This window comes from Stenella coeruleoalba (assembly GCF_951394435.1).
Source record: "Stenella coeruleoalba genome assembly, chromosome: 6".
In the NCBI taxonomy this organism is placed as follows: domain Eukaryota; kingdom Metazoa; phylum Chordata; class Mammalia; order Artiodactyla; family Delphinidae; genus Stenella; species Stenella coeruleoalba.
Window position 1 is genome coordinate 106236319 of NC_137151.1, and position 25975 is coordinate 106262293.

At 39.8% G+C, this 25975-nt stretch overlaps 1 protein-coding gene across 1 annotated transcript in view; it reads right to left on the reverse strand.

Moving 5' to 3' along the window:
* Window positions 1–1158: 1158 nt before the first annotated feature.
* The window catches only part of FN1 (fibronectin 1), a 68362-nt gene continuing 43545 nt past the window's right edge, over window positions 1159–25975 (reverse strand). The window contains exons 26-45 of the mRNA XM_079924367.1: window positions 25138–25227; window positions 22774–23043; window positions 21722–21838; window positions 20886–21050; window positions 20202–20357; window positions 19407–19520; window positions 18312–18581; window positions 16959–17146; window positions 16022–16109; window positions 14991–15167; window positions 14127–14216; window positions 13705–13884; window positions 12488–12577; window positions 11064–11530; window positions 9925–10063; window positions 7550–7714; window positions 5549–5674; window positions 4919–5025; window positions 2227–2337; window positions 1159–1906 (exon numbers count right to left, since the gene is read on the reverse strand). Coding sequence (XP_079780493.1) covers window positions 1835–1906; window positions 2227–2337; window positions 4919–5025; window positions 5549–5674; window positions 7550–7714; window positions 9925–10063; window positions 11064–11530; window positions 12488–12577; window positions 13705–13884; window positions 14127–14216; window positions 14991–15167; window positions 16022–16109; window positions 16959–17146; window positions 18312–18581; window positions 19407–19520; window positions 20202–20357; window positions 20886–21050; window positions 21722–21838; window positions 22774–23043; window positions 25138–25227 — 3182 coding nt within the window. The 3' untranslated portion in view covers window positions 1159–1834. The remainder of the gene's footprint in view (window positions 1907–2226; window positions 2338–4918; window positions 5026–5548; window positions 5675–7549; window positions 7715–9924; window positions 10064–11063; window positions 11531–12487; window positions 12578–13704; window positions 13885–14126; window positions 14217–14990; window positions 15168–16021; window positions 16110–16958; window positions 17147–18311; window positions 18582–19406; window positions 19521–20201; window positions 20358–20885; window positions 21051–21721; window positions 21839–22773; window positions 23044–25137; window positions 25228–25975) is intronic.

The window sequence follows — 25975 nt, forward strand, 5'->3', positions numbered from 1 at the left end:
CTGATTCACTTTGTTATACAGCAGAAACTAATACACCATTGTAAAGCAATTATACTCCAATAAAAATGTTAAAAAAAAAACACCTCTCCCTAATGAGATGCTAAATGGCAAGGAATTTTATAAACTAAATCCATTCCAACATGAGTTTTGTTTTTTGTTTTTTTTTAAAAAAACCAATGAACCCTGAGGAAATCTCTTTCTGTATTTAGTCTTAATATTTATTGCCAGGTATTTATTTATATTCTGTTACAGTGGGGTATAAAAAAGTGTTTTCCATGCCTTGTATATTATGAATGACTAATCTTTTACTAATTAATAATTGACTGTTTCCAGTGCTGCTATTCTACTATTTTGGATATGCCAGATTTAATCTCAAAGTTTTAGATTTGTTGGTTCCCCGAAGTTAAATTGAAAAATATAAGGGCCTTTGTAGACCGGGACTGCACACAGTTTGTTCATCTGGGGCACTCCAGGGTCAGCTGGCATTTAAACAAGTTGGATTGACGTTATTATACCGCAGCGTTTCCTTAAGACAGAACCCCTCTATGCCATGCGATTTAAGTAGTTTTTTGGTGGTTTTTTGTTTTGTTTTGTTTGGTTTGGCTTTACTGTGCAGCATGCAGGATCTTAGTTCCCCGACTAGGGATCAAACCTGCTCTCCGTGAAGTGGAAGCGAGGAGTCCTAACCACTGGACCGCCAGGGGATTCCCGATTTAAGTAGTTTTAACATCTCAGTCATCTTTTTATTTTCCTTGCAGGTAATCGCTTCGAATAGATGTTTATTTAATGAAGGACGGAAAGGAAGTGGGAGGGAGGAAAGAATTATAATGGTTAGAAAAGAACAATGAAAAGGTTGTTTCGATTATACTTCTGAAGAGCTAGCTAGCAAGTTAAGTATCTGAATCCACCTAAATCTGGTAAAGCGGAAAATATAAAGTTATCTCCATTACTGAAGAGATAAAATGACAAGACTGAATCTGGGTTTGGGGAGTGACAGACTTAGAAAAGCTTGTACATAAGTCACCAAAATTTAGAGAGCCGTGCCCATCATGGTTTTTCAAATGTTTGCTGAATAGCAAAGAAAAAACATTCAGGAAGATTCTTATTTCCCCCCAAATTTCTGTATGTAAAAAAGAAGCCATGATGTTCAAGTTGTGGAATGTAAATCTTTTATTAAACAGTTGTCTTTCCACAGTAGTAAAGCTTTGGCATGTACAGTATAAAAAATAATCACCAACCATAATTAGACCAAATTCCTCTTATTAACTGCATACTAAGTGTCTTCAATACAATTTTTTCCATATAAAAATACAGGGAAAAGTTGATAAATAACAGGTAAGAGAAAGATTTCTAGGCAATACTAGAATCATTTGGAAATAGTGAGTACTGTGGATATTTCAAATATCACAGCAACAGGGACATGCTCTTCCTACAGTATTGTGGGCCAGATAGTTAAGTGGAAGCAGAAGTGTTTGGGTAACTTCCCTATTGAAAATTTTGGTAATATCATTTCAAGACATTTTGTATCTTGGTTGGTGCATGTGCTTCCCTATTGATCCCAATCCAAATCACAAGTTAGAAACATTTCATTTAAAATACTGAGCAGTATTGAATACTTTGGAGAGCTGGCAACATACTGCCCCATTTATGAGAAAAGTCTAAAAACACTCCCAGGGTGATGGTTGGAGAAGCTGTGAATTGAGCTGAAGCTGGAGAAGTTACTCCAGAGCAGAGGGCTTAAGAAAGAAACAAGCTAAGCTGGGGTCTGCTAGCATCACTCCAGTTTGGATGGACCTTGACAGAGATCCGTGCTTGTTTCTCTGGGTTGGAAATATTACTCTCGGGAATCTTCTCTGTCAGCCTGTACATCTAAAGGCATGAAGCACTCAATTGGGCAGTTGACATTCTGTTAAAAAAGAAGAAGAAAAATTAACAGCAATGCTGTAAAGGCTACAGAGGAAAAAAGGGGAGGGTGGCTACTCTGATAATTACTTATGCATAGGAAAATATGTCTAGCTTTAAGAGCTTAGCTATATATTGGGCAGTGGGAGATGCTCAAGAGAACCCAAATTATGTTACAGGATACAATATTCTTTCTACTCTTAAGTCTTTTAAAAGTTTTGTAAAATTGGTTCATTCAGAAGAAAGGTACCTACAGAAAGAGGCTCCCTGCTATGTGCCTAATTGCATTTAGGGGAGAAACACGCAGGGTGCAAATGCACTTACAGTATTTGTTCTCTGATGGTATCTCTGCGAATACTGGTTGTAGGAGTGGCCAGTTGAGCCTTCGTGACCAGGTTCAGCCCCTGGTCTGCGGCAGTTGTCACAGCGCCAGCCCTGAGAGAGCAGAGGCATGAAGTCGGATGGGGTTTATGACAACACAAGAACACCGCAACTTAGAGCTTGTGTCGAAGAATTTCACCTCTTACGAGTCGGCAAAATATACGCAGTTAGTCACAGAGGAAGCTTTGAGGATGATTTCATGCACTTATAGCTTGCAGAATACATGTTGGCTGATAACGCATGTTTTATAGCTGCCTCTATTGATGCTTTTCCTTTTTCCTGAAATGTCTTACAAACCCCACCCATCTGCTAAGGCTGATTCCAGTCCTGACTTCCTTAATAAGATTTCCACACTACATGATGGAGGAGGTTTTCCTGGAATCCTAGAGCTTTTAAAAGGAACGTGAGATCACATGGACAGACACCCTCATTTTATAGGTAAGGGAAAGGAGACCCAGAGGAATGACTGACTGGGGGGCGGGGAAGTCACACAGTGACCTGTGAGTGGAGTGGGACTGCCACCCAGCTGGGTGACTCCTGGTCATGTCCTTTCTACTGAGAGATCCTGAGACTTTCCAGTCATGTGAGCCTTCTTTTGCCTAAATTAACCTGAGTTGGGCTTTTCTCTTATAGCCAGAAGAACCCAAAGTAATACAATCACTTTCTTTCTTATATTGTCAGTGAAATATTTCAGACATTTTGTCCATTTAAAAGCATATTCCCCATAATACCTAAGACAGTACGGGTAAATACCTACTTTTATTTATAAGAATCAGTGAATCTTGCTTTCATATAAACACGTAACAGTTCCCACTCCTGTCTAAAGTGTTTCATTTCGCACTTCGCTTTAGAACAGAACAGGTGTCACACGTTAAAGGTTTCATGTACGTAAATCATGAGGCAGAGAGGCTGAAGTGAGACCAAAACCGACTTCTCAACAAATTCACTTTCCATCACACTTTTCTACACTGACCACATGACCAGAGATGACTGAGTTCTGTGATCACGGTCTTTATATGTGTTAAAGAGAGACAGAGAGAGAGAGACTTTCCCCACCCAACCACAAGTGGTGGAATAAGCTCAGAGTAGCTTCCAGGGGCTGCCTTCAGCCAGACCCCTGAAGACCCTTCTCTGCTGCCAGTTTAATCTTCCTAAAAACCGTCTTCCATCATGTTCCCTTTCTCTTGGGCACCTGCAACTGGCTAATGCCAAAGGCATCAACCAGTGAGCCTTACCCGGGAGTAGGGAGCATGCTCTTCAAGGACCAGAATTTGAAAAGCTGTTGGGGAGGGTATGTTTTCATTGAAAACAAAGGAATGTTATGTTTCATTGCTTTCATTTGAGTTATAAGGCATTTTATTTTGTAATTTCAAAGATTAGAGGAAAGCACAGCACTTTTCTGTTATATTGAAGTAGGACACAGATTAGAAATGGTTGAGAAGTACTGGCATGAATAATGGACTTCCGAGGCCCTCCATAAGTGGCCCCCACTTCTTCCCATTTAATGTCTTCCCACTAGACAGCAGGCAGAGGGTTGTTTCACTGGAGCCCACATGTGCCAGCTCCTTCCCATTCCAAGGGGCTGTGCTCGCCCTGCTCTCTCTGCTTCCCCCATCCCTCAACCAGATTGTAACCATCCTAAACCCCAGCCAGCGGACTATGCTGGTGGCGCAGTGGTTAAGAATCCACCTGCCAATGCAGGGGACATGGGTTCGAGCCCTGGTCTGGGAAGTCCCACATGCCACGGAGCAACTAAGCCCCTGTGCCACAACTACTGAGCCTGCACTCTAGAGCCCACAAGCCACAACTACTGAGCCCAAGTGCCACAACTACTGAAGCTCGTGCACCTAGAGCCCGTGCTCTGCAACAAGAGAAGCCACTGCAGTGAGAAGCCGCACCGCAATGAAGAGTAGCCCCCGCTCGCCACAACTAGAGAAAGCCCACATGCAGCAACGAAGACCCAACGCAGCCAAAAATAAATAAATAAATAATTTTTACAAAAAAAACCCCCAAAACCCAGCCAGTTCATTCTTCTCTTTTCCACCAAACCTTTCCTGCTGACATCAGCCTACATGGGAACTGGGTTTGTCAGATCCACTCAGAACCTGACTTAATTAGCTGGACTTTCAGTGTATGCTAATTTAATGTCTCCAGCTATATCATTAAGAGCCAGGACCATTTCTCACTCCCTCTGTGTGTCCCATATTCCTGAGCATAGCACTAGACCTATGGCAGGAATCTATTTGGGGATTGAGAGAGGGTACAAAGAAGTGGTATTTTCTTAGATCTGGGTATTCAAAATATTTAACAGCAGTATCACAGGGGCACCTGCCCAACAGAATGGAGCAAGAAGCCCAGTGCTACCCAGCGTTTAACACTTCAGTTGCTGAAGAACGGAGGCAGTCTGAGAATAGTAGGTATGGGGGAGCGGGCTAAGGCTGCCACAAAGGGGGAGAACTGGAAAGGGGTAGTCAGTAGCGTTATGTTCCAACAGGAGCTGAAGTATTTCCCCATTTCATAAGGTGCACTACCACACCTGTGTGCACAGCCCACAGGAAGCATAACTCTTAATCGTCCGTACAGGAACCTCCCCCCGTTGTCTAAATTGCACAGAGCCTGGCCTATCTGGTCTTACCCGCTGGCCTCCAAAGCACGTGCAGGAGCAAATGGCACCAAGATATTCTTTCTGCCACTGTTCTCCCACGTGGTACGTCTTCCCATCGTCGTAACACGTTGCCTCATCTACGTGGACACACAAATCATAAGTGCGTGTAAGACTGAGAACAATAATACAGACTTGACCCCTCTACGGGGGTGGGTTTGTTTCTCTCCTAAATTTGTCATCACAGCCCACGTGCCACGTGTTAATGGGAATCATCCGTAAGAGAGGTACTGCTGTATAGGTCTTAGGGCAGCATTTCCAAAGACTAGATCTAATAAACTGGAAACGGTTCAGTGCAAAGATAGAGATCATATTTTAAAAGTTGAATCTAAAGACCCGTAAGGCTTTCTTGTTACATTTCACTGCAGATTATGGTCAAAATACTCAGGTCGGAAAAGTGCTAAAGTGCCCTATAACAACATTAAATTATGGCTCGTTTTTGAAGCTTGTTTCTGCTGTCCCAAATCAAAAGATTAACAAACCCACCGTTCACTCCTCAAGAAGACCTAAAGTCTCCAATCACTTCTGGGGATGAGAGTTACAGCTCAGTAATGAAGGTGGGAGCGCTCAAAAAGGCACTAAAAGTGATTTGTGGCAACGTACGGGGATCGCACTTGAATTCTCCTTTTCCATTTCCAAGACACGTGCAGCTCATCATCTGGCCACTTTCTCCCTGACGATCCCACTTCTCTCCAATCTTGTAGTTCACACCATTATCATGGCACCATTCTGGGGGGTGGGGAAGATCAGAGGCAAGGAGTTATTGGCGTGTTCTGACTCACAAGATGGTGAGCGTACTGGGACATGTCACCAGATTTTCAAAGCCAGGTATCTGGAAGGAGTGGCAAGGAAAGATGAAGGTCATGATCCCTCTGACAAACCACTTTTTTGGTTGGATTTGAAAATATTATCTTTACCACTTAACATTTTCTCAGGTATTTTAAGATCCAGTCTATTCCATCATAATCGTTTCACAAGAATAGTCAATGACCTTCATTTGAATTCTCCCTATTAAGGTTTAAAATTGGGAAGGCTAAAAATAGTTAATAGATGAAAAGTCACTTTTGGATTTGCAGAGATCCTGGATACAAAGTTCAATTAACCAAAAAGCAAAGATCAGCTGGTTTCTACACACTACGACCTGTTTCTTGTAAATGGGGAAAGTGAAAGAATAAACCTATGTATCAAAACAAAAATAAAATGATAAATCAATGGTTATCATTCCTACAAATAAGACTGGTTCTAAGGAATATCTAAGATTCACAGTTATATATCTTTAACTACCATACATAAAAGATGACTTTTTAATCTTCAAAGTTTATACTAAAACAAAACAAACTTTGGAAGTTTATATAATACACACAACTTCTGTTTTGTCAACAAGTCAGTCATTCCTAAAACTTTAAAAAAGTTAGTCAATCATTATGACATCTAAGTGAAGAATATGTAAGTTGAGCGGAAGAATCACATAAATCAACTTACAGCTCTGCTCCCACAGTTGCGCCTAAGTACTTACATAGGTAATAAATATACAGACTTAAAAATAGCTCAGTTTCAGAAATTTAAAACCCCTAATTGATGCCAAATGTTAAAACTTCCAACTCCTAAACAGCATAGGACACTTCTTCCTATTTTCAGATGGTCAAGCACAGTAGTCTGCATTGAAAAAATTAGATGTGTTTATATTTCAGTCTGAATTAAACCAATTCGTGTATACAAGTTAAGTAAAGTACTCTTAAGATCGTTTAAAAATCATTATGTCATATTTCACCCAGTACAATTCCTGGATATGTCTATAGGAGGCTTGTTAGAAGGCATAATGATTAACACCTATGAAAATGAACCAATTTTCAATAATAATCACATCCTCTAAAAACAAAGCAGAACCAAAGGATTTAAAAATTCTAATACTAAACCTCAAAGCATGATAAGTCATTCCTAGGGTTATTTTAACTAAAAAATAATTTTAAATAATAAAATCCTTTTACACTTTGAAAATCAAATATTTTTCAATTGAAGTTGATTCTTAATTATCTACAAATGGATTATCTGTACTCTCCACATTACTTGGCAAGATTCAAGCTACCCAATGTGTGTATGTGTGATATGAGTGTGTATGTGAGATATGAAAGAGTATGTGTGTGGGGGTGTGAGTGTGTATATATACTATGATATATGTATATTTGGTTTGTGTTGAAAGAGGTAGAATATTTGTAAGTATAAATGTTCACCTCTGAGCTCACTCAACACTACAGATTAAAAGAGACTTGAGGTTCCGTTGTGTCTCTGATACCCTTCATTAGACCTGGCTCCAAAGAGTTTGACTTTATTCATTTCACAAAAAAATTTTTTAAATCGTATCACCGTCGCAAATTTATTTTTAATTAATAGTCATATTGAAATACAACCCTTGAGATGAAGCAATACTCAACAAGTAAAATTTCCCATCATTTTTATATGATGCAAAATGTTACTTTGAGTCAAGCAGTCTCTACTCGTTTGCTTCATGTTTGGAAGAGGTCGCATCTGCCAAACATGCTTCCTCCTTTGGCGCATTGTGAGAGTGCATGGAACTGCAAGAGGTGGACAAAGCAAGCTACTCACTAGATGAATCACATCTGAAATGACCACTGCCAAAGCCTAAGCACTGGCATGAGAGTTTAAAGCCAGATTCAGACAATCGCTCCCACTCCTCTCCAATGGCATAATGGGAAACCGTGTAGGGGTCGAAGCACGAGTCATCCGTGGGTTGGTTTAGGCCTTGGTCAACTACATGAAGAAAAGGAGAAAAAGGCAAAAAAAAAAAAAGAAAAAGACATCTTATTATGGTTTTGGACCATAAGAAGAGAACTGAATTATTGTATATAATGACTTATTCGAAAACAAAAATCCCGGTAGCACTAAAAAGCACTCATCTGTTCTATCAGTGCATCAACTGCTCTAATAAACAATGCTTAGATTTTGCTAGTGAACACTTGCCACAAGCCTCTTAAAAGGAGCCCATCTTTCACTTTTGCCCTCAGTTCTAAAAAAAAATCATTTCTAGTAAATCTAGTCTATATAACATGGAACAGATCATGAGGCAATTAAGAATTTCAGTGGTATGCGAAGGCTGGAAATTCCTCTCCATCAGTACCTGAATGACCCTAAGCTAGTTATTTAACATTTCTCTGCCTTATTTCCCTCCTCTGTAATGTGGGGATAAAAATAAAAATATCTCTACCTACTCAGGATCTTGTGAAGATTACATGAGATCATGAATTCAAAGCACTGGCCTATTACCAACACTTAGAAAGTGCTCGCCAAATAAAGAATAATTATTAGAGGGCATCTTTTGCTTTTAATGCAAAAGGTGTCACAGTTTTATATACCATTAAAATGTGATCGCATTTATTTTATTGCATTTTTTTTGTATAATAGTGCAAAAAGCCTAGATTTTGTACAGTCTTTTCATAATGGTCAGACTGCTTTACTCTATCAATAAAACCAACTGTTCCAAATAAGAGAAAGCAATGGGATATCGATGGCTTAGAAATTAAGTAATGGAATCTCTTCATGTTGCTTAGAGCTGGTCTTTATGTTTTGGGAAAGCTTATTTTAAAATAATCTATGCAAACAAAGCATGCTTCAAATTATTCTCTAAAAATCAAGTTAACTTCTGTGACTTTGAATCCCACTGTGTATATTTTTTTTCACAGTGCAAAAATCAAAAGCTCAAAAGCAATAGATATTTGAAGTGTCTAATATTTTGAAAGGCATCACAGTGGAAGAAAATAGAGTTTTGTTGAAACTAAGATGTCTGAAATGTCTCAAAGCTGGGAGAACCTGGCTAGAATGCAGAATATTGCTGCTGGGAATAAGGAGTCGGAAAGAAAAATGGAAGGAACTTAAACTGCTATGAGGGGTTTCAATAACCTTCCTAAAGATAGCCAGGAGTTAAAATTCCACCTGACCAAATTCCATCTGGAGATGGAATCTTTTTTTAAAAAATGATGTGGAAAAAGCACAAAGACTTTTGTGCTCTTGAAAATTCCTTTCACATGGCATTCTACTAGCAAAACCACACGAAGCAAAAAGTGTGCATTACCATGGATATATAACACAATAAGCACAAGATAATACCACCCCCCCCCCAAAAATAAACTGCTTAATTCACGGGCTTTTATACATGTGAAAGAACACAGTCACCTATCGAATGAGGAAGAAGCCTGAGGTTAAGTAACTGGCCCGAGCAATAAAGCCTGTCACTTGGCAGACAGAACTCAGCGCTCTCTGCTGATGGGGAATGGAGAACCCTCCAGTTGGAAAATTTGAGATTCATGATTTTGATTATTCCCTATCTCATGTTTCTTGGAGACTCTGCAGCTTCCTGGAGTTTGAAAAGCTGGGTGATACACTACCGGTTTAACAGAACTTTCCAGGTGCTACAAAGCGTCAATGACCATTTAACCTCATTGTGGTTTTAGGCCTATATAATCATGAAATAACATGGGAATAAGGGAGCTCTTTGGACAGAAATGGGCTATGTTGGTAGCATTTTACATCAGGATCAAAACCCAGCAGGCATTGATGTCGGCAGATAAGGAATTTCCTTTACAGGTAATCACTTTCAGTACTTAAAACTTAGGAGGACAGCAACCTGGTAAGATGAAGAGGGTCTGGGAACAGAGATCAGGAGACTTGTGTCCTATATCAACCCAGATACTCCCTAGCCGGGACTCACAGTGTTGGACCAAACAATATTTGAAGTCCTTTCCAGGTCTATCATCATATCACTGTTTGAGACTCTATTTATGTATGTGTTTTACAAGATACTACGATACTCTGAGGGGAAAATAATTGAATTTAAAGTTGCTCAGTTACTTCATGGAATTATTTCCTAAAGTCAAAAGACAACAGCAAGAAAGGAACAGTCACTTGAAGAAGCATCTCTGGGGTAGTCCAGAACTTTTGCCCAAATAACCCCGATGTTCACATACCAGAATTGCCCACGGTAACTACTTGCTCCCGAACCTTGTGCCTCTTCTGGTCTTTTATTGCCTCCACTATGATGTTGTAGGTGGCCCCTCTGGTAAGACCCGTCAAGGTGGCACTAGCAGAAGTTCCAGGAACTCGGAACTGCAATTATTAGCACATCCAAAGTAGGGGAGAAAGCATTATAGTGAGGAATTGATATGACTTTCCCTATTCTCTTCTCAGTAACTCTTACTGTGTAAACACAGCAAAGGGAGACAAAGATGAAGAGTGTAAAGGTCCCAACCAGAGAAGGAGAGAAATGGAGCTTGAGTGAGGGGCTATCGTTTCTACATGACAGATTTTCCTGCCAAAAATCTACCCTACGTGCTCCACAGTTACCAGGAACCCTCACTAATTCTAGAGACAGCCTCCTCTTCATCCTGCTGTAGTTGCAGTCTGGGCAAGCCCACTGGCAGCCGTGGCCATGCTGCCCCCTTCACATAAAACGTGGATGCTGTGCTATGTGGGATACACATTCATCCCACACAAGTGGCATCTGACCCCAACATGGGGTCCTTCAAACCCTTTGCCAAATCCTCAAACTCATGTTTCTAAGCTCATAAATCCTCCACAGTGTAGTCAGTTTTTAAAAGTCTGCCACTTTCTAAAAATAAGAAAACAGTGAACATTGATATCAGCAAGACACATTAAAGCACAGAAGTTTTAGTCAGAGAATCAATCACTTATAGGCACAGCTTCAGCCAAATTCTTTCTCCTTTGACATATTGTAGATAATGGGATTCTTCAAGGACAAACCGTAATGATGGCATTTTAGCCCTTCCTGGACAAAAGCAAATTCAGGCAGAATCTCTCTCTCTCTCTTTTCTAAGATCATTCTTTGTCTATATTACCATGGAACGTCAAATGATCGATAATAATAGAAATGATTTTATTCTCTACTAAACGAAAGCTAATGACACTCTTTGGAACATCCCCTAAAGCACAGCCGTACTGAGATTAAAAAAGAAAATCAGGACTTAAGCAGGCCACCTTTCTAAGAGGTTCTAGAAGTACGCCACTGGACATCAGAGCTCTGGTCACTTCAGTAGCCTAGCTTAGTTTTTTCCCAGGCTGCCCAGAAGTAAAGAGAAACATGAATTACCTGCAAGGGTTCTTCATCAATGCCAACTGGATGACATGAAATGATATACTCAGAGCTTTCCTGGAATGGGGTCCATGAGATTGTTGTCTGAGAGAGAGCTTCTTGTCCTGTAGAAGCATTTGGATTGAGTCCCAGAACGTGAGGGTAGAGATGATGGTCTACGTCTCCCCTGGGGACAGGACCAATTTGGATCTCCTCATTTACATTCGGTGGATACGGTCTTGGCCTATGCCTTACGGGGCTGGCCATTGTGGGCGGTGTGGTTCGCCTAAAACCATGCTCCTCAAAGATCATTTGTTGCCCAAGACTGGGCTGCTGACCAGAAGTGCCAGGAAGCTGAATACCGTTTCCAGTGTCATACCCAGGGTTGGTGATGAAAGGGGTCTTTTGAACTGTGGAGGGAACATCCAGGATCTCTGGTCCATGAAGATTGGGGTGTGGAAGGGTTACCAGTTGGGGAAGCTCATCTAGCCAAGAGAGGTTAGAGCCAAAAAAAGCAAAGCGTGTTAAGCTCCCGGAAGTAGCCTCGGGAGCCGTTATCAGTTCAGGCAACAATGACTATTTTTCAATCAGATCAAAGCTCCTGGAAAATTAGCAGTTCTTAGGTCACAAAACACTTTTTTTCCAGAAAGAAATCTTTATGATTTTTCTCAAAGTTTTCTTTATAGTTTGGAACGAAAAAAGTGTTAGTATGAATTTATCATACACACAAAGCTTTGAACCGCTGAGCCCCATAGAAGCTGCCTCTGCTCAAATTAAGCCTAACGGAACTGAAATATGCAGCCTTTTTTCTCTGTTTCACTTGAGAATCATGTTATGAGGACTAGAATCCAGACTAATTATATCAGCGTCTGAAGTATGAGAATTCCAGAGGTTTGGTGCAGTAGTTTTTCACAGTTTGAAATGCTAAGAACAGATTAAAATACACACATAAAATTTATTTTAAAATTCTCCTATCAGCATAAATAAAGCATTTTCTTCAAATTAAACTGAAATTGGATAAAAAAGTAAGACATTAGTTCGAAGTTTTAGAAACCAAATAATAAATAAAGACAAATGAGAAAGATTTTTCCCTCCCCTCCCCCTTCTTATAAAAACATTTTTAACTTCAAAAGAATGTATAGAAGAACAGCAACGATCGCAGCTTGGTTTTTACATTTTAATATCCGGTTTGAAGTTTTTAAAGATGAATCAAAGGCTTTTATATTGACTGGCTAGGAAAAAAATAAAACAGTTCTGCAGATGGTTAGCTTATTCCTGCTGTCAAAGAGCACAGCATACATGCTATGCTGTTAGAGGGAAAAAAAAAGTTTCATGAGAAATGCATCGAAACCTGGAGCACTTTTGCCCTGCAAAATGAATCATTCATAATTAGTTTTGTTTTCGCCATCTCCCTGTTAACCACCGAGGAAGGTGCTCTTTACCTGTCTTTTTCCTCCCGATCAGAGGCTCACTCTTCTGATTGTTCTTGAGGGCAATGACTTGGATTGTGTACTCGATTCCTGGTTCCAGACCTGATGGAAGGACAGATCATCACATTATGTCTGTGGGCTCAGCTAGTCAAATGAAAGTTGATCTCACCAGGAGATACTACTGGGAAGCAAGCTTCCTCTCTCCAGCTGGCCACTGGCCTCTTGAAAGGCAAAACTGACTTCGTTTTGCTTCTGCAAACACTCAAATACTCTGTATACAATAGCCACTTAGCAAATTAATTATCTTCCTGTCAAGTCGGACACCTGAATAAGCACTTTACTTTTCCTGGGTATTCGGTTCACATGGGGTCTCATCTGCCCTTCTGAATTCAAGAAAATCTATCAGCGTTGCACACTGCCAGCGAAATACACACTTGGGAGAGATCAGTGCAGACTGTATACATGAATCTACTTAGGCCTAACAAACAGATGGCTCTCAGTGGCAGGACCAATGAAAAAGTTAGACTACAAAAAAGTGCTCTGCAGGAAAGAGTGACCACTCTTTGTGTGGTCCCTGTAGGAAGTATCCAATTCAACGCCTTCCATATCTGATTCTATTTTCCTGTCTCCAAGGTTTCTAAAGAAGCAGTGTCTCCTTCTGGTACCTGTGTGTTCTATAGGATTTTTAAGTCTAGATAGCCTATATACACAGTTTACCGTACAATCTCTTGGACAAAAACAATACCAGAGGCCTATGATCTCTTATTCCCCATCCCAAGCACTCTCTCCAGTATGGATGACTGGGAAACACTTTGCCTCAAGACCTATCCTGTGAAACCGGATAATGAGGGCCATCGCAGGTGGCACTCTGGCAAATCCTGCAGACTTATCATTCTTTAGGTTGCTGAGTGAGAGAACAGTATCAAAATTTGCTAGTTTGCTTTGAAAAATGTCTTTTTCTAGGAAGAACTGATAGCTGTCCGGCAACTATACAGAAGATAAAAAGATTCTAGCTATGCCATTATGACAGTATTGAAATTATTGCTTTGTTGTGAATTCTGAGATGTATCAAGCTTGACAGCTCCTCCATAGAGAATGCTTTTTGAAGTTGTCAGAAATGGGGCTTCTTGTTCTCATGGTACAGCACCAAAGACACAGTTGGAGTCTGCTAAGCACTTTGTGTGTCCTAGAGAGTAAAGAGGAAAACGGCAGCATGGAAGCAGCAATACCAGTAATGGTAGCTTCTGTGACACCAGGGCGGGGCCGAGGGACCACTTCTCTGGGAGGGGACCCGGGCTTCTCATACTTGATGATGTAACCAGTAATCCTGGCACGAGGTGGCTGCCATGATAACAGCAGAGAGTTGGGTGTGGTGGCCAGGAAATGCAGGTTGGATGGTGCATCAATGGCTAAAAGAAAACAAAGTTACATCTCTTTAAGGAAATGAATAGCCAAGAAAATTATTCCCACATTCTTTTCCCAGCCCTTAAAAACAGACTTGAGAGAATCTAAGAGTTCTGTAAACAGTAAAAATGATTCACTGTGATCTGGAATACAAAAGTATCAGCCTCATTTTTGTTGCTCAAGTTCACGTGACTGATCACACAAACATATAAGTCAGTGGCATTTCTTCAGTAGAAAGTGTAGTTACCAGTAGAGGCGTCGATGACCACAGGGGAGCTCCGGGCATTGTCATTCAAGGTGTACAAGTGGATCTTGTAGTCAGTGCCGGGTTGTAAACCTGGGATTGGTGAAGAGATGATTTTTATCTGATCTTCATTTACTAGGAAAATTTTCAAACTCATCTGCAATTTTCATGGTTCCTCCTATCATTGCCTGTTTATACAGACCAAGGAAGTGGTTCACATTTCAACAATAAATTAGAGCATGGTATGGGTGTTAACTGCTCATGAGAAGGACATCTCAAAAGAAAGGCACAGATGCACAAAAAGACACTGGCTAAAATAAATTTTAAAATCCCAAAATGCTGTTAGAAGTGACTATCTTGGTGATAGGGGTGAGCACCTGCTGACTGTGTTTTATCAGATGGTCACTGGTTGGGAACTGGAATCAGAATTTTCAATCTCAAAAAGACCTAAATTGACCCAGATATTGAACATTATCTGACAACTTTGATCTCTATGAAGTAGTGTTGTTTGCTTTTTCAAATTTAATTCTGCTTTATAATCTACGTGAATGTTAAGAAGTAGACACTATCACTGAGTTTCTTTTGGCTCTCAAGCATTATGTATATATATATTTTTTCCCATAAGAGAGGGTTCATTGATGAAAGATCTCTGATGAATGGGACTTATGCCATTCCTCTGGCAAACATCAGACAAAACCAGGCGTTCACAGGACAAAATGTTTTGATCATGGGATGAAAATACGTTGTAAAAAATAGAGCTGGGTTATCATAAAACACTGAAGATAAATTTAATCAGTGTAAGTGGTAGAAAGACTAATAAGCTAATTTATGTTGTGAATGGCAGTTATCAAATGTGAGCTCCCGGACCTGTGATGGTGTAGCTTCTGACATCTGGCTTGATGGTTCTCTGAATCGGAGTCTGGCCGTTGGCTGGGATGGCATCGACTTGGAAGCCGGTGATCGTCTCAGTCTTGGTTCTCCAGCTAATGGTGATGGTGGTCTCAGTAGCATCTGTCACACGGGCCCTTCTTGGAGGGCTGACATCTGCACAGGATGACAGCCAGAGATTAGTGCCTGGCTGGCTCATATAGGTAAGGTTTCGATATTTTAAAACATTTCTTTATTCTATACAAATATATCAATTTCTACACATGACTAATAATGTATAGATTTTCTCCTGTGGCGTCGAGAGAAAAAGCAGACAGTAATTAGGAAACATGAAAATATTCACCTCGTGTACTATGTTTTTTAAGAACTGAAAAGCCTTACAAGTACTGTCAGTGGTTCCCAAGGCTGGCTTTCTATATCTACAAATACCTCAGTGAGTGTTAAAATTATTGTTATTATAATATAAAATATGTGTAATAATATAAGGAAGGTATATATATAATAATGTATTGCTAGTATTTTCTCATTCTTATATAGATTCATATTTTTTTCTCAACAGGTGCAACGCCATCCCTATTTCATAGATGAGAAGACTTTGACACTTTACGTGATTTCTGAGAAAGAATAACTGTGGGTTATTGTTATGGCAGGAAACTAGAACCCGGGCCCAGTACTGTCCAACCCTTACTGCACTGTCAGATACAACAGAAGCCAACGCGTCCTCCTCAAACTTAACTCTATGAAAACAAATTCTAACCAGTAGAACATAACTTGGTGTTAGTCTTAGTTTACTGCACCGACTCTAGCACATCATGAAGTGATTGCACGTACGCGCCAGTAGACCACTTTCTGGAGAGGCACAGGAGGCAACAGTAGTAACTGGGAAAGCAAATCTATTTCCAAACTGGGAATCATTCCATTGTTCACTTAGTGATCTAGAAAGCATTTGCCATTCTTTAATTTTTGTTTATCCAGAACGTTTTTTGACACTAAAAAGTTTGATTACTCACTCTCCAGAGTCGTGACGACTCCCTGAGCTGGTCTGCTTGTCAAAGTGTCCTTTAGAGCATAGACACTCACTTCGTATTTAGTGGCCACCTAGAAAGAAGGGCGCAGTGAGCTTTAGCAATGTGATCTTCCGAAGCCCAGGAATTTTCACTCCAGCGTTAGAAAAAATGCAATGGTTAGAAAAGAAAAAGTAAGCTAGCAAAACCCGCAGAACTGTAAGTTCCTATATTAATTTCCTTCCTACACTGACAAGATATTTAATTACATGAATTAAAAAATGCACCTGGGGTTGAGCCCAAGTAAGCCATAACTTACATATTTATGCTAAGCTGATACAAAATGAGGAAAATGGTATTAACCTGTTTTTCTCTTTGATGATCTGACAGGTGCAAATCATGAATTTTTCTGATCATAGAGAGGCAAAGAGAATAGTCTATCTCTGAACCCTCTTTCTGTAGTTTCTCCTGGAATTGGCCTTATGTTAAGAAGGAGAACAATTTCCTAGGTTCCTGGCTAGCTTTCTGTATGCACATCTAGAAGGATTAAAAATGACTTAAGGAAGGTAGTATCAGGCTGGGTTGGTAAAAACTGGAGAATATTCCTTGCAAAGGTAACAGGGCTGAGAAAAAGCATAACTAAAGTAGATTTATGCATTCAGCCTATGGATATATAAATTGCCCCCCCTTCACACACAATACAACATTTTAAAATAAACAGAATACACTTAAAGAGCTATGCAACATCCAATGCTGCTCATAAAATTCTGTCCCTGATAGCTTAGGTCAACACAAAGTAATTCTATTGATACAAAATTATGATAAATTTAATTTGACGGCAGAGGCAAAGAACACAGATTTATTATATTATATTTCCACCACCTTCAACTGTGTAAGAAATGACCTACTTCTTTAGTCCAATGAGAAAAAGGACACTTCTTACCATGAGTCCTGATACAACCACAGATGAGCTATCGGGAGCAAGGTTGATTTCCTTCATTGGTCCGGTCTTCTCCTTAGGGGTCACTCGCACTCGATATCCAGTGAGCTGAACATTGGGTGCCGTCCACTGGGCGGCCAGGCTGGTTGGTGAAACCTGAGTGAACTTCAGGTTGGTTGGTGCAGGAATGGCTGTCAGGATGGTCATTGGTTAGAGGTTATTTTACAGTAAATGGGGAAAGGGGGAAAATAAAGTGACTTCCGAGAAGTAGATAGGTTGTACTTGTTTGGTTGGGTGGGTACCCTAGTCAAGCAAAGATTCAGTACAAGAAAGGACAAAAGGGGGTGCAAAATGAAGAAAACGTTTGCTGATAAATATGTGTTATTTATCCAGCAGTACTCAGAATCACTGGAAGCACTTGGGTAAATGCCAAAACTCTGAGACTTAAGGTTTTAGCAGTTGGTTTTTTTGCTTTCCCTTAATAAATTAAAGTCAAATTGGCTTATTGGCCACTAGGATTGATCTTTCCATTTCTATGGAAAGATGAGCAGTAGCCCCTTTCTGACAGAAATTATCTTTGTATGGAAAATCATCTCACAGAGTATTTCATCCCTCCAAAGACAGAATTATGATTTTATTCTCTTTGTTTGGACCTCATGGAGGATATCACTGCTAAATTTGAAGTATTCTCTGTGGTGCAGCAGCAGAAGAAAATTGGCTCACAACAGAAGCAGAAAAGAGAAGCAAAGAGCAATAATATAGATTGTCACCTCCAGGGTTTATGCTGTCACGAGGAGACATCTTTAGCATTCCACTCTGCTTTAGAAATAAAGCATGAGAGTTTAAAGAAGGTGGAAAGCATTTGCCCTATCAACTGTTTCCTATGTGTCTGATTCTCAATCCTTTTAGCAAATTATACACCTAGCACATTAGCTCTAACCAGAGAAGGAAGGTCTTACCCACGTGTTCTCAGAATCCTGCTGCTATGAAATGGCTCAGTTTGGGTTCCTTAGGATGCCAAATTTCTTTCCTTTATATACAATGAGCATAAGTAACCACAGAGAGTCAAGGCTTAGGAAATAATCCACAATTTTCATGTTCTCTTCAAATGTCTCGCTTTATAACCTTGTTTGTAAACCAAGCTACTCCAAAATTTCCTTTCATTAGACTTTATGTAAACGTCACCTACATTTTATTGCTTCTTACTATTCTTCTTTAAAGAGGGTCTTTCCTAATAGGTGGATTTTGGGGGTACCCACTTGCACGGGAATCGATAGCCTGATAAAGTAGAATGCATTCAGCAGGGCATAAAGCCGCTGCTCCCATGAGCACCCAGCAGTGCAATTAACGATATACCTGTGGACTGGGTTCCAATCAGGGGCTGGCTCTCCATATCATCGTGCAAGGCAACCACACTGACTGTGTACTCAGAACCCGGCCTGAGGCCTTGCAGCTCTGCAGTCTCTTCTTCACCATCAGGTGCAGGGAATAGCTCATGGATTCCATCCTCAGGGCTCGAGTAGGTCACCCTGTACCTGGAAACTTGCCCCTGTGGGCTTTCCCAAGCAATTTTGATGGAATCGACATCCACATCAGTGAATGCCAGTCCTTTAGGGCGATCAATGTCTGTTAGGCAAATTAATGGTAAGAGGTTATGTGAAAAGCAAGTTGCGAAATAAGCATTTTTATAACATGCAAAGCAGTTCTGCAGATACCATTTTTCTTTGATGAATTAAATTCCAATTAACCCACTATTAAATGGAAAATTACTTGATCCTTGCTTAAGGTTTTTTGGTTCAGAAAATATTTAATGTCGCATCACTTATTAAAACATAGGTGTACATGAGATGCGGAGATACCCTGCAAAATGTCCCCAAATGAGGATTTATTTATATTCATTTTAAGATAGTCTACCAAGATTTGTTTTTGCAATGTGATGTTAGTCTCACAGACCTGGATTTTTTATACCTTGGAAATGGCAAAGTTGATTTTCAATGTTAGATTCAGATTGTTATATTCTTTCTTTAACTCTCCCCCTCCCTCCCCATTGAATATTGTAATGTATGTATATTTAATATAAATATAATATTTACATTAAATGTTGGTCCAGCCACAGTCTGGTGCAGCCACAAATGCTCGAAACATAATAGTTTCATGAGGCACACTTCAATCAACTTTACCATCCAGTTGTAGAAAAGAAGGTGCTAGCAAAATATTTTGTAGATTTGCTATAGGCTAATAAGATTTTGCTGAGGCGATTTGAGCAGGAGAAATTCAAAGCACAGCAACTAACTATGGTAGTTCCACAACTTCTCTCCCTATATGTTCATTCCTTGGCACTGAGAAGGAAAAATGTTTGCAAAGAGCTCAGCTCAAGATACAAACTAGGTATCCAGACACCTAAGCACAAAATTTGACTTTGAACATGGAAAACAGGCACTGGTTACATACTGGTTACTGCTGTCTGAACCAGAGGCTGACTCTCTCCATTTCGATTCTGAGCGTAGACACTAACCACGTACTCCACTGTGGGCTGCAAGCCTTCAATTGTCATTTCTGTTTGATCTGCAAAGGGAGTGAAAAGAAAAGGCAGCATCTATGTCATTCACTACGACAACCAAGTGACTTTCAGAGTTCGGTAGTAAATGCGTGGTGGCCTGGAATTTTCATTTGCAGAATTAGCATGAAAATATGGAGGAGTCACACATGGATTTCCTCTTGGACAGACACGTTCATTGCTAATACAAATTACCATATTGGAGTGAAGCCACACTAAAGGATAAGCTCTAAAATTGAATATGATGCCACCAACAATGAATGATGCTGCTCTTGAGAAAACGAAAATTAACTGGACTTTAAAATATTGCCTTAGAATCCTAATTTCACAGTTACTTTATATGAAAACAAAACCAAGAGCTAAAAGAATCTTTAAAAGTCAGTTAGGCCCATCTCTGTCTTCTTAGTGTGCATGATAAACAAAACCACAAAGATGAACCTACTAATTCAAGATGTCCACACCATCAAACACTGCTACACATGTAAAAACAGAAATGCACTCATCCTAAAAATTCTACCGTGGAGGGAGCTGTTAACAGCCTTGAGCCCCGAATTCACAAATGGGGAAACTCTGACACGTGATACGAAACTCTATAGTACTCAGAGCCAGGTAGTCATTTATTTAAAAAAGCATATTGTGCGGTCCTACTCTGTTTATCCTGATGTATGTGAGGTGCTGGCTATTCTTACCTGGACCTGCAGTCATTGTTTTCGATGGTCCTGGGCCATTTTTAGGAGTAGTGGTCACTCTGTAACCGGTAACGGGGGAACTTGAAGGCAGCCACCTGACACTAATGCTGTTGTCCTGGACATCAGTCACTTGCATCTGGGATGGTTTGTCAATTTCTACAAATAAAAACCAGGAGAAACCAATGAAGCCCCCGTCCATGGGGACAAGACTAGACAAGTCCTCATCTCCAGTTCTGATACAGATAGAATAATCTCTTACTACTATTAATGACCCCCAGGTGTTTCTTTTGCAGAAACACAGAGAATTTCGGGAGGTGGTACCTGCATCTTGATACTACTGCCTATTTTCAAGATGGCTGCTTCATTCACAAAGAAACTACATTTCCTGTAGATGTTTGCCTCCTTACCTTATTAGCTCATCTCTTCATTCATTAACAAATATTTACTCAACATCCTCTGTCCCTGTCTCTATTATAGGCTCATGGAATACATCCATCAACAAAACAGACAAAAATCCTTGCCCTTGGGGTGCTTCCTTGTATATCTGGTTCAAAACTCTGTAGCTGTTGCTTCATCTTATTAAAAAAGAAAATCAATTCCACAATGAAGAAAATACTTTGGGAGAACATAGTAAAAGCTATCTGAGTAAATGAGCCTGTGTCATCCCAGAAGACGAGTCAGTACCTGTTCGGTAATCAATGGAAATGGGCTTGCTGCTTGCCGGGCTGTCCCCACGGCCAGTGACAGCATAAACGGTGATGGTGTAGTCTGCTCCAGGTTTAAGACCACTGATGGTAGCTGTAGACTTGCTCCCAGGCACAGTGAACTCCTGGACAGGGCTACTTCCTCCTGTTTGAAAAGGGATGAATTTAAAGTGTGAGGGGCTGAGAGACACTTAGGGATTGCTGAGTAACTGAATTAACGTATTGAGAGCAGCTTGTAAGTTACATATTTGCTTATTCCCTTTAAAAAAGTGCTATTAAATAGGGCCTGAACAGAAAGGTCAATTTATTTATGCAGGTAGTAAGCCTTGATGAGTGTGTAAAAATTGAGAGAAAATTGCAGTTCATGCTATTTTAACATTCCAGCTTTAACATGTGGTAGATTAAAATTAGAAAGGGAGAGAAGGTAGTCCTCAACCCAAGGTTGCATATATTGTGGTCTTTTTTCAAAATCTTAATGGAATACATTCATGTTAAATAAAATTTTGAAAATATAGGAAAGGAAAAGGAAGATAAATACAAATCACTTATTATTTCACCACTGATAATACACTTGTGAATTTAAAATCCTTCTTCCTCAGCTCTGTTGTTCCCCTCTAGTATTATACAAACAACTTTTCATCTTGATTTTGCCACCAGTTATGTCATACATATTTCCCACATACTCTTAGAAAGAAGTCAAGGCTCCAGCGAATGGACTTGTCAAAGCTTCTTTAATTATGTATCCATTGCTGGGCTTTCGTGTTACCCATGACAGAATACTCAATCAGACTGTGAAGTAGCACTTCACTAACGCACCTGTTTCTCCATAGGTGATCCTGTAATATCTCACTGTAACGGCCGGAGCATCCCAGCTGATCAACAGGCTAGTGGGGGTTGCAGCGATGACTTCCAGGTCCCTTGGAACATCAGAAACTAGAAAAACATGGGAAAGTTTTCACATCCGTAACTTTCAAAGGATGCCCAGATCCACCTTTTGCTCATTTTCCGGGTCACTGCCTTTAGGATTCCTTCATATAATAATGTAAGTACTACTCAAAATCAGCAAAATTAAAAATTATGAACAATGCAAGTAAGGGGTGAAGGAAACAATTCAAATCGTGGTGAGATGATTAGTTCAAGTGTATTGGAGAGTTTTCCCCTCGACTTCTTATTTTAAAGAATTTTAAAACCACGTAAAAGTGATAAAAATTATATAATGGACACCCATACTCCCTTCCCTTAGGGAAGTTGCCACATTTCCTTGTCTCTCTCTATTTTTCTGTTAATCCATTTGAGACTAAAGTACAGATATGATGATACTTCTCCCCTAAGTACTTAAGCATCTATCTTATAAGAACAAGTACATGATTATATTAAAATAATTTTTAAGAGAACTTTGAAACAGAGTGTTTTCTACATTTTGAATAAAACTTCAGTTCTTAGAAATGCATAAGTATCTAACTCCGGTGGGAAATTTCTTGAGATAAAGAAATTATCTTCTTTAATATATTCTCATAACCATGATCTATTTTTTTAAGAGACGATGACTCAGGGACTTCCCTTGTGGTCCAGTGGGTAAGACTGCGCTCCCCATGCGGGGGACCCGGCTTCGACCCCTGGTAGGGGAACCAGATCCTGCATGCATGCCGCAACTGAGTCTGCATGCCGCAACTAAAAGATCCCACATGCCGCAATGAAGATCCCATGTGCCACAGCTAAGACCCAGCACAGTCAAAATAAATAAATAAATATTTTTTTAAAAAAAGAGAGAGAGATGATGACTCAGACAACACAAAGCTATGTCAGAGAAGCTATCACCTGCATAGGAAAGTCCTCTGAGTTTCTTTGCAGACCAGAAAACAAGTTACCTGTTGTTTGCTGGCCAACCAAGGAAGGACTTTCCTCTTTGCCATTAAGAGCAACAATGCTGACCACATAATCTGTGCCCGGATTGAGATTGGTGAGTGTGATGGAATTCCGAGAGGGGGGCACTCGATCCTCCCGAGGTCTTCCATTCATGTGCTCAGGATGATGGCGGATCTTGTAGCCGGTGATGGTAGCTCGAGGAGCAATCCAATGGACAGTGAAAGAGTTGGCAGTGATATCAGAAAAGTCAATGCCAGTTGGGGAATCGAGACCTGTTTTTGCCACCCAGGGGAGGAAGAGATAAAAAGGAAAAAAAAGACACCACCAACTTAGGAAGTGAGGAAGAATGTAAGGAAAAGTAACATCCATCCAGTGTTTCCATCCTTTTCCACTAACACAGTGAATTGCCATGAACCTCAGGTTATGATACACTGATTCTAAGCCACAGATAAATTTCAAAATCATAAACTGACGCTGTTCAAAATGTCCAAAATCATTCTTTTCTTTTTTCTTTTGCTAAGTAATCCAAGTGATTTCCGCATCACATTTGAAGACAGGTGTGTGAGATATTCTGGGAAATGATATTTTCAAAGGCTTCAGTGTTCAAGTATTCTATTTCTACCTTATAAGTGTACCTCTCAAAGTAAGGCAAGATCTGCCCACTCTCAGGTTAAGCGTTTGGCTCTTAAAGAAGCTTTCTACACTCAAGAGGGAACTGCTATGTCAACAGGGTGGTAAGAATGCCAAACAAAAAACTTTCTAAAATGAAAATAAGACGTCATCCTGGACAAATTACAATGCAAGTAATTCCTCATGAATTGAGAATTTTTAGTGCATTGCAGAAAAATTAACAAAAATTTAGAGTTGATCTCAATTCAAATCACTTAACCGCTCTGGGACTTCCAGCAATTTTCATTTTTGTTATAACATTTACTTACTCTATTCAATAATATACTCAAACCAAATTGAGATACCACAGCTTCTTTTTGGAAGCAAGTGGACTATAAGAAATAAATAAATGGCTATATTAAATTACACTTTTTTGAAAGGAAAAAATTAATAGAAGCACTCATATTTAAGAAGGGACATAATATTATGGGATTCTATTCACCTTCTTTTTATAGTAAATGAATATTTCATCAAGTAGAAAAAAGAGATAAACTCGTTGACTTAGTAAAGAGGGAAAATACTTAGATGACAATGACAGTGTTGGGTCAGCCATTAGACAGATCTGCCTAATGAGAAGGGATTTCACCACCTCTCAATAATAGAGATTATGAGATATTATTCTTGGGAGATTTTTTTAAAAAGATAGACAACAAAGTTTCTGGACTAATTTCAGTCCTCCCTGGAAGCAGAGAGTATAATCTTAGTGATTGGAAGTCAGTGTAATAGTTGAATAAGGTGTCTTAATTTCTTTTAATCTATCAATACTTTTTTAATTGAAGCATAGTTGATTTACAGTGTTATCTTAATTTCTGCTGTACAGCAAAGTGACTCAGTTATACATATACATACATTCTCTTTTTTTATATTCTTTTCCATTATGGTTTTTCATAGGTTATTGAATATTCCCTGTGCTATACAGTAGGACCTTGTTGTTCATCCATCCTATATGTAATAGTTTGCATCTGCTAATCCCAAACTCCCAGTCCTTTCCTCCCCACCCTCCTCCCCCATGGCAACCACAAATCTGTTCTCTATGTCTGTTAAGTCTGTTTTTGTTTCGTAGATATGTTCATGTGTCATATTTTAGATTCCACATATGTAATATCATATGGTATTTGTCTTTCTTTTTCTGAGTTACTTCACTTAGTATGATAATCTCTAGGTCCATCCATGTTGCTGCAAATGGCATTATTTTGTTCTTTTTTATGGCTGAGTAGTGTCCAGTGTGTGTGTGTGTGTGTGTGTGTCTATATATATATATATATAGACACACACACACACACACACACACACACACACACACGCCACATCTTCTTTATCCATTCATCTGCTGATGCACTTTTAGGTTGTTTCCATGTCTTGGATATTGTGAACAGTGCTGCTATGAGCATAGGCGTGCTCGTATCTTTTTGAATTATAGTTTTGACTGGATATATGCCCAGGAGTGGGATTTCTGGATCATATGGTAATTCTATTGTTAGTTTTCTGAGCAACCTCCATACTGTTTTCCACAGTGGCTGCACCAACTACATTCCCATAAGATGTCGTAATTTTTAAGACCAGTGGTCAAAGGTGATGACGAGGTGAAAAGCACTCCCACAAAAATGGAGATGTATTTTCAGAAGTAGCACGGAATTTTGCTCTTTAAAATCGGTAGGTGAAAGCTACTCAATAAGCATGTTGCCCACGTGACTCACCAGTTTTCTGTCTTCCTCTAAGAGGTACGCTCTCATGCTGCTCGTAAACACTGGAGACGCTGACTAAATACTCTGTTCCAGGCAGGAGATCTGAAGAGGCAAGTTGGAATTATTTTTAAAATGTGCTTGAAAGAATGAAAAACGAAAGCACCCTTAGGACTATTTCAACGGATAAAATATCCAAGAGTCCTGTCTTAGAGCCTATTTACACCTAAGTGAGTGTTGCTGCCTGCAGAGGGGCTGTCAGTAGGTGATGAGGAAGGGTCACCTTGCCCTGCAGCATCTCTAAGCCCCGCCCCCAGCTCCACCTGTGTGGGTATGACTCAGCTGCATCCGAAATAAGATGGAGTTGCTGCATGCAGCACAGTAATATTTCTATCATTCACTTAACGGCACGTCTGTTGAGGGCATGTGATAACGACTGTGGCACTGTGAATATCATTTGCCTCTCACAATCACCCTAGCAGGTAGTTTGCTACCTTTTTTTTTTTTTCTTTTTTAGTTTGCTACTTTTTAAAGCTGCTTTATTGCCAAACAATAAACTGAAAATATTTACAGTGTCTAATTTGACAGATTTTGACAAATGTATACGCTTGTGAAACCATCACCACATTCAAGATAATGAACATATCTATTACCTCCACAAGTTTGGTTTACAATTATCCCCAGTTCCTAATGACAAAACTAAGGCACAGAGAAGTTATTTTTTCGATATATTTGCCCAAGATCACACAGGAGTTGAGCCCTAAGCCAAGACCAGTGGTCTTAACAATTACCCCTTACTGAAAAAGGGTCATACTGATCGGGAGTGATGGGTTCTGTCCTATTAAGGTAAGAA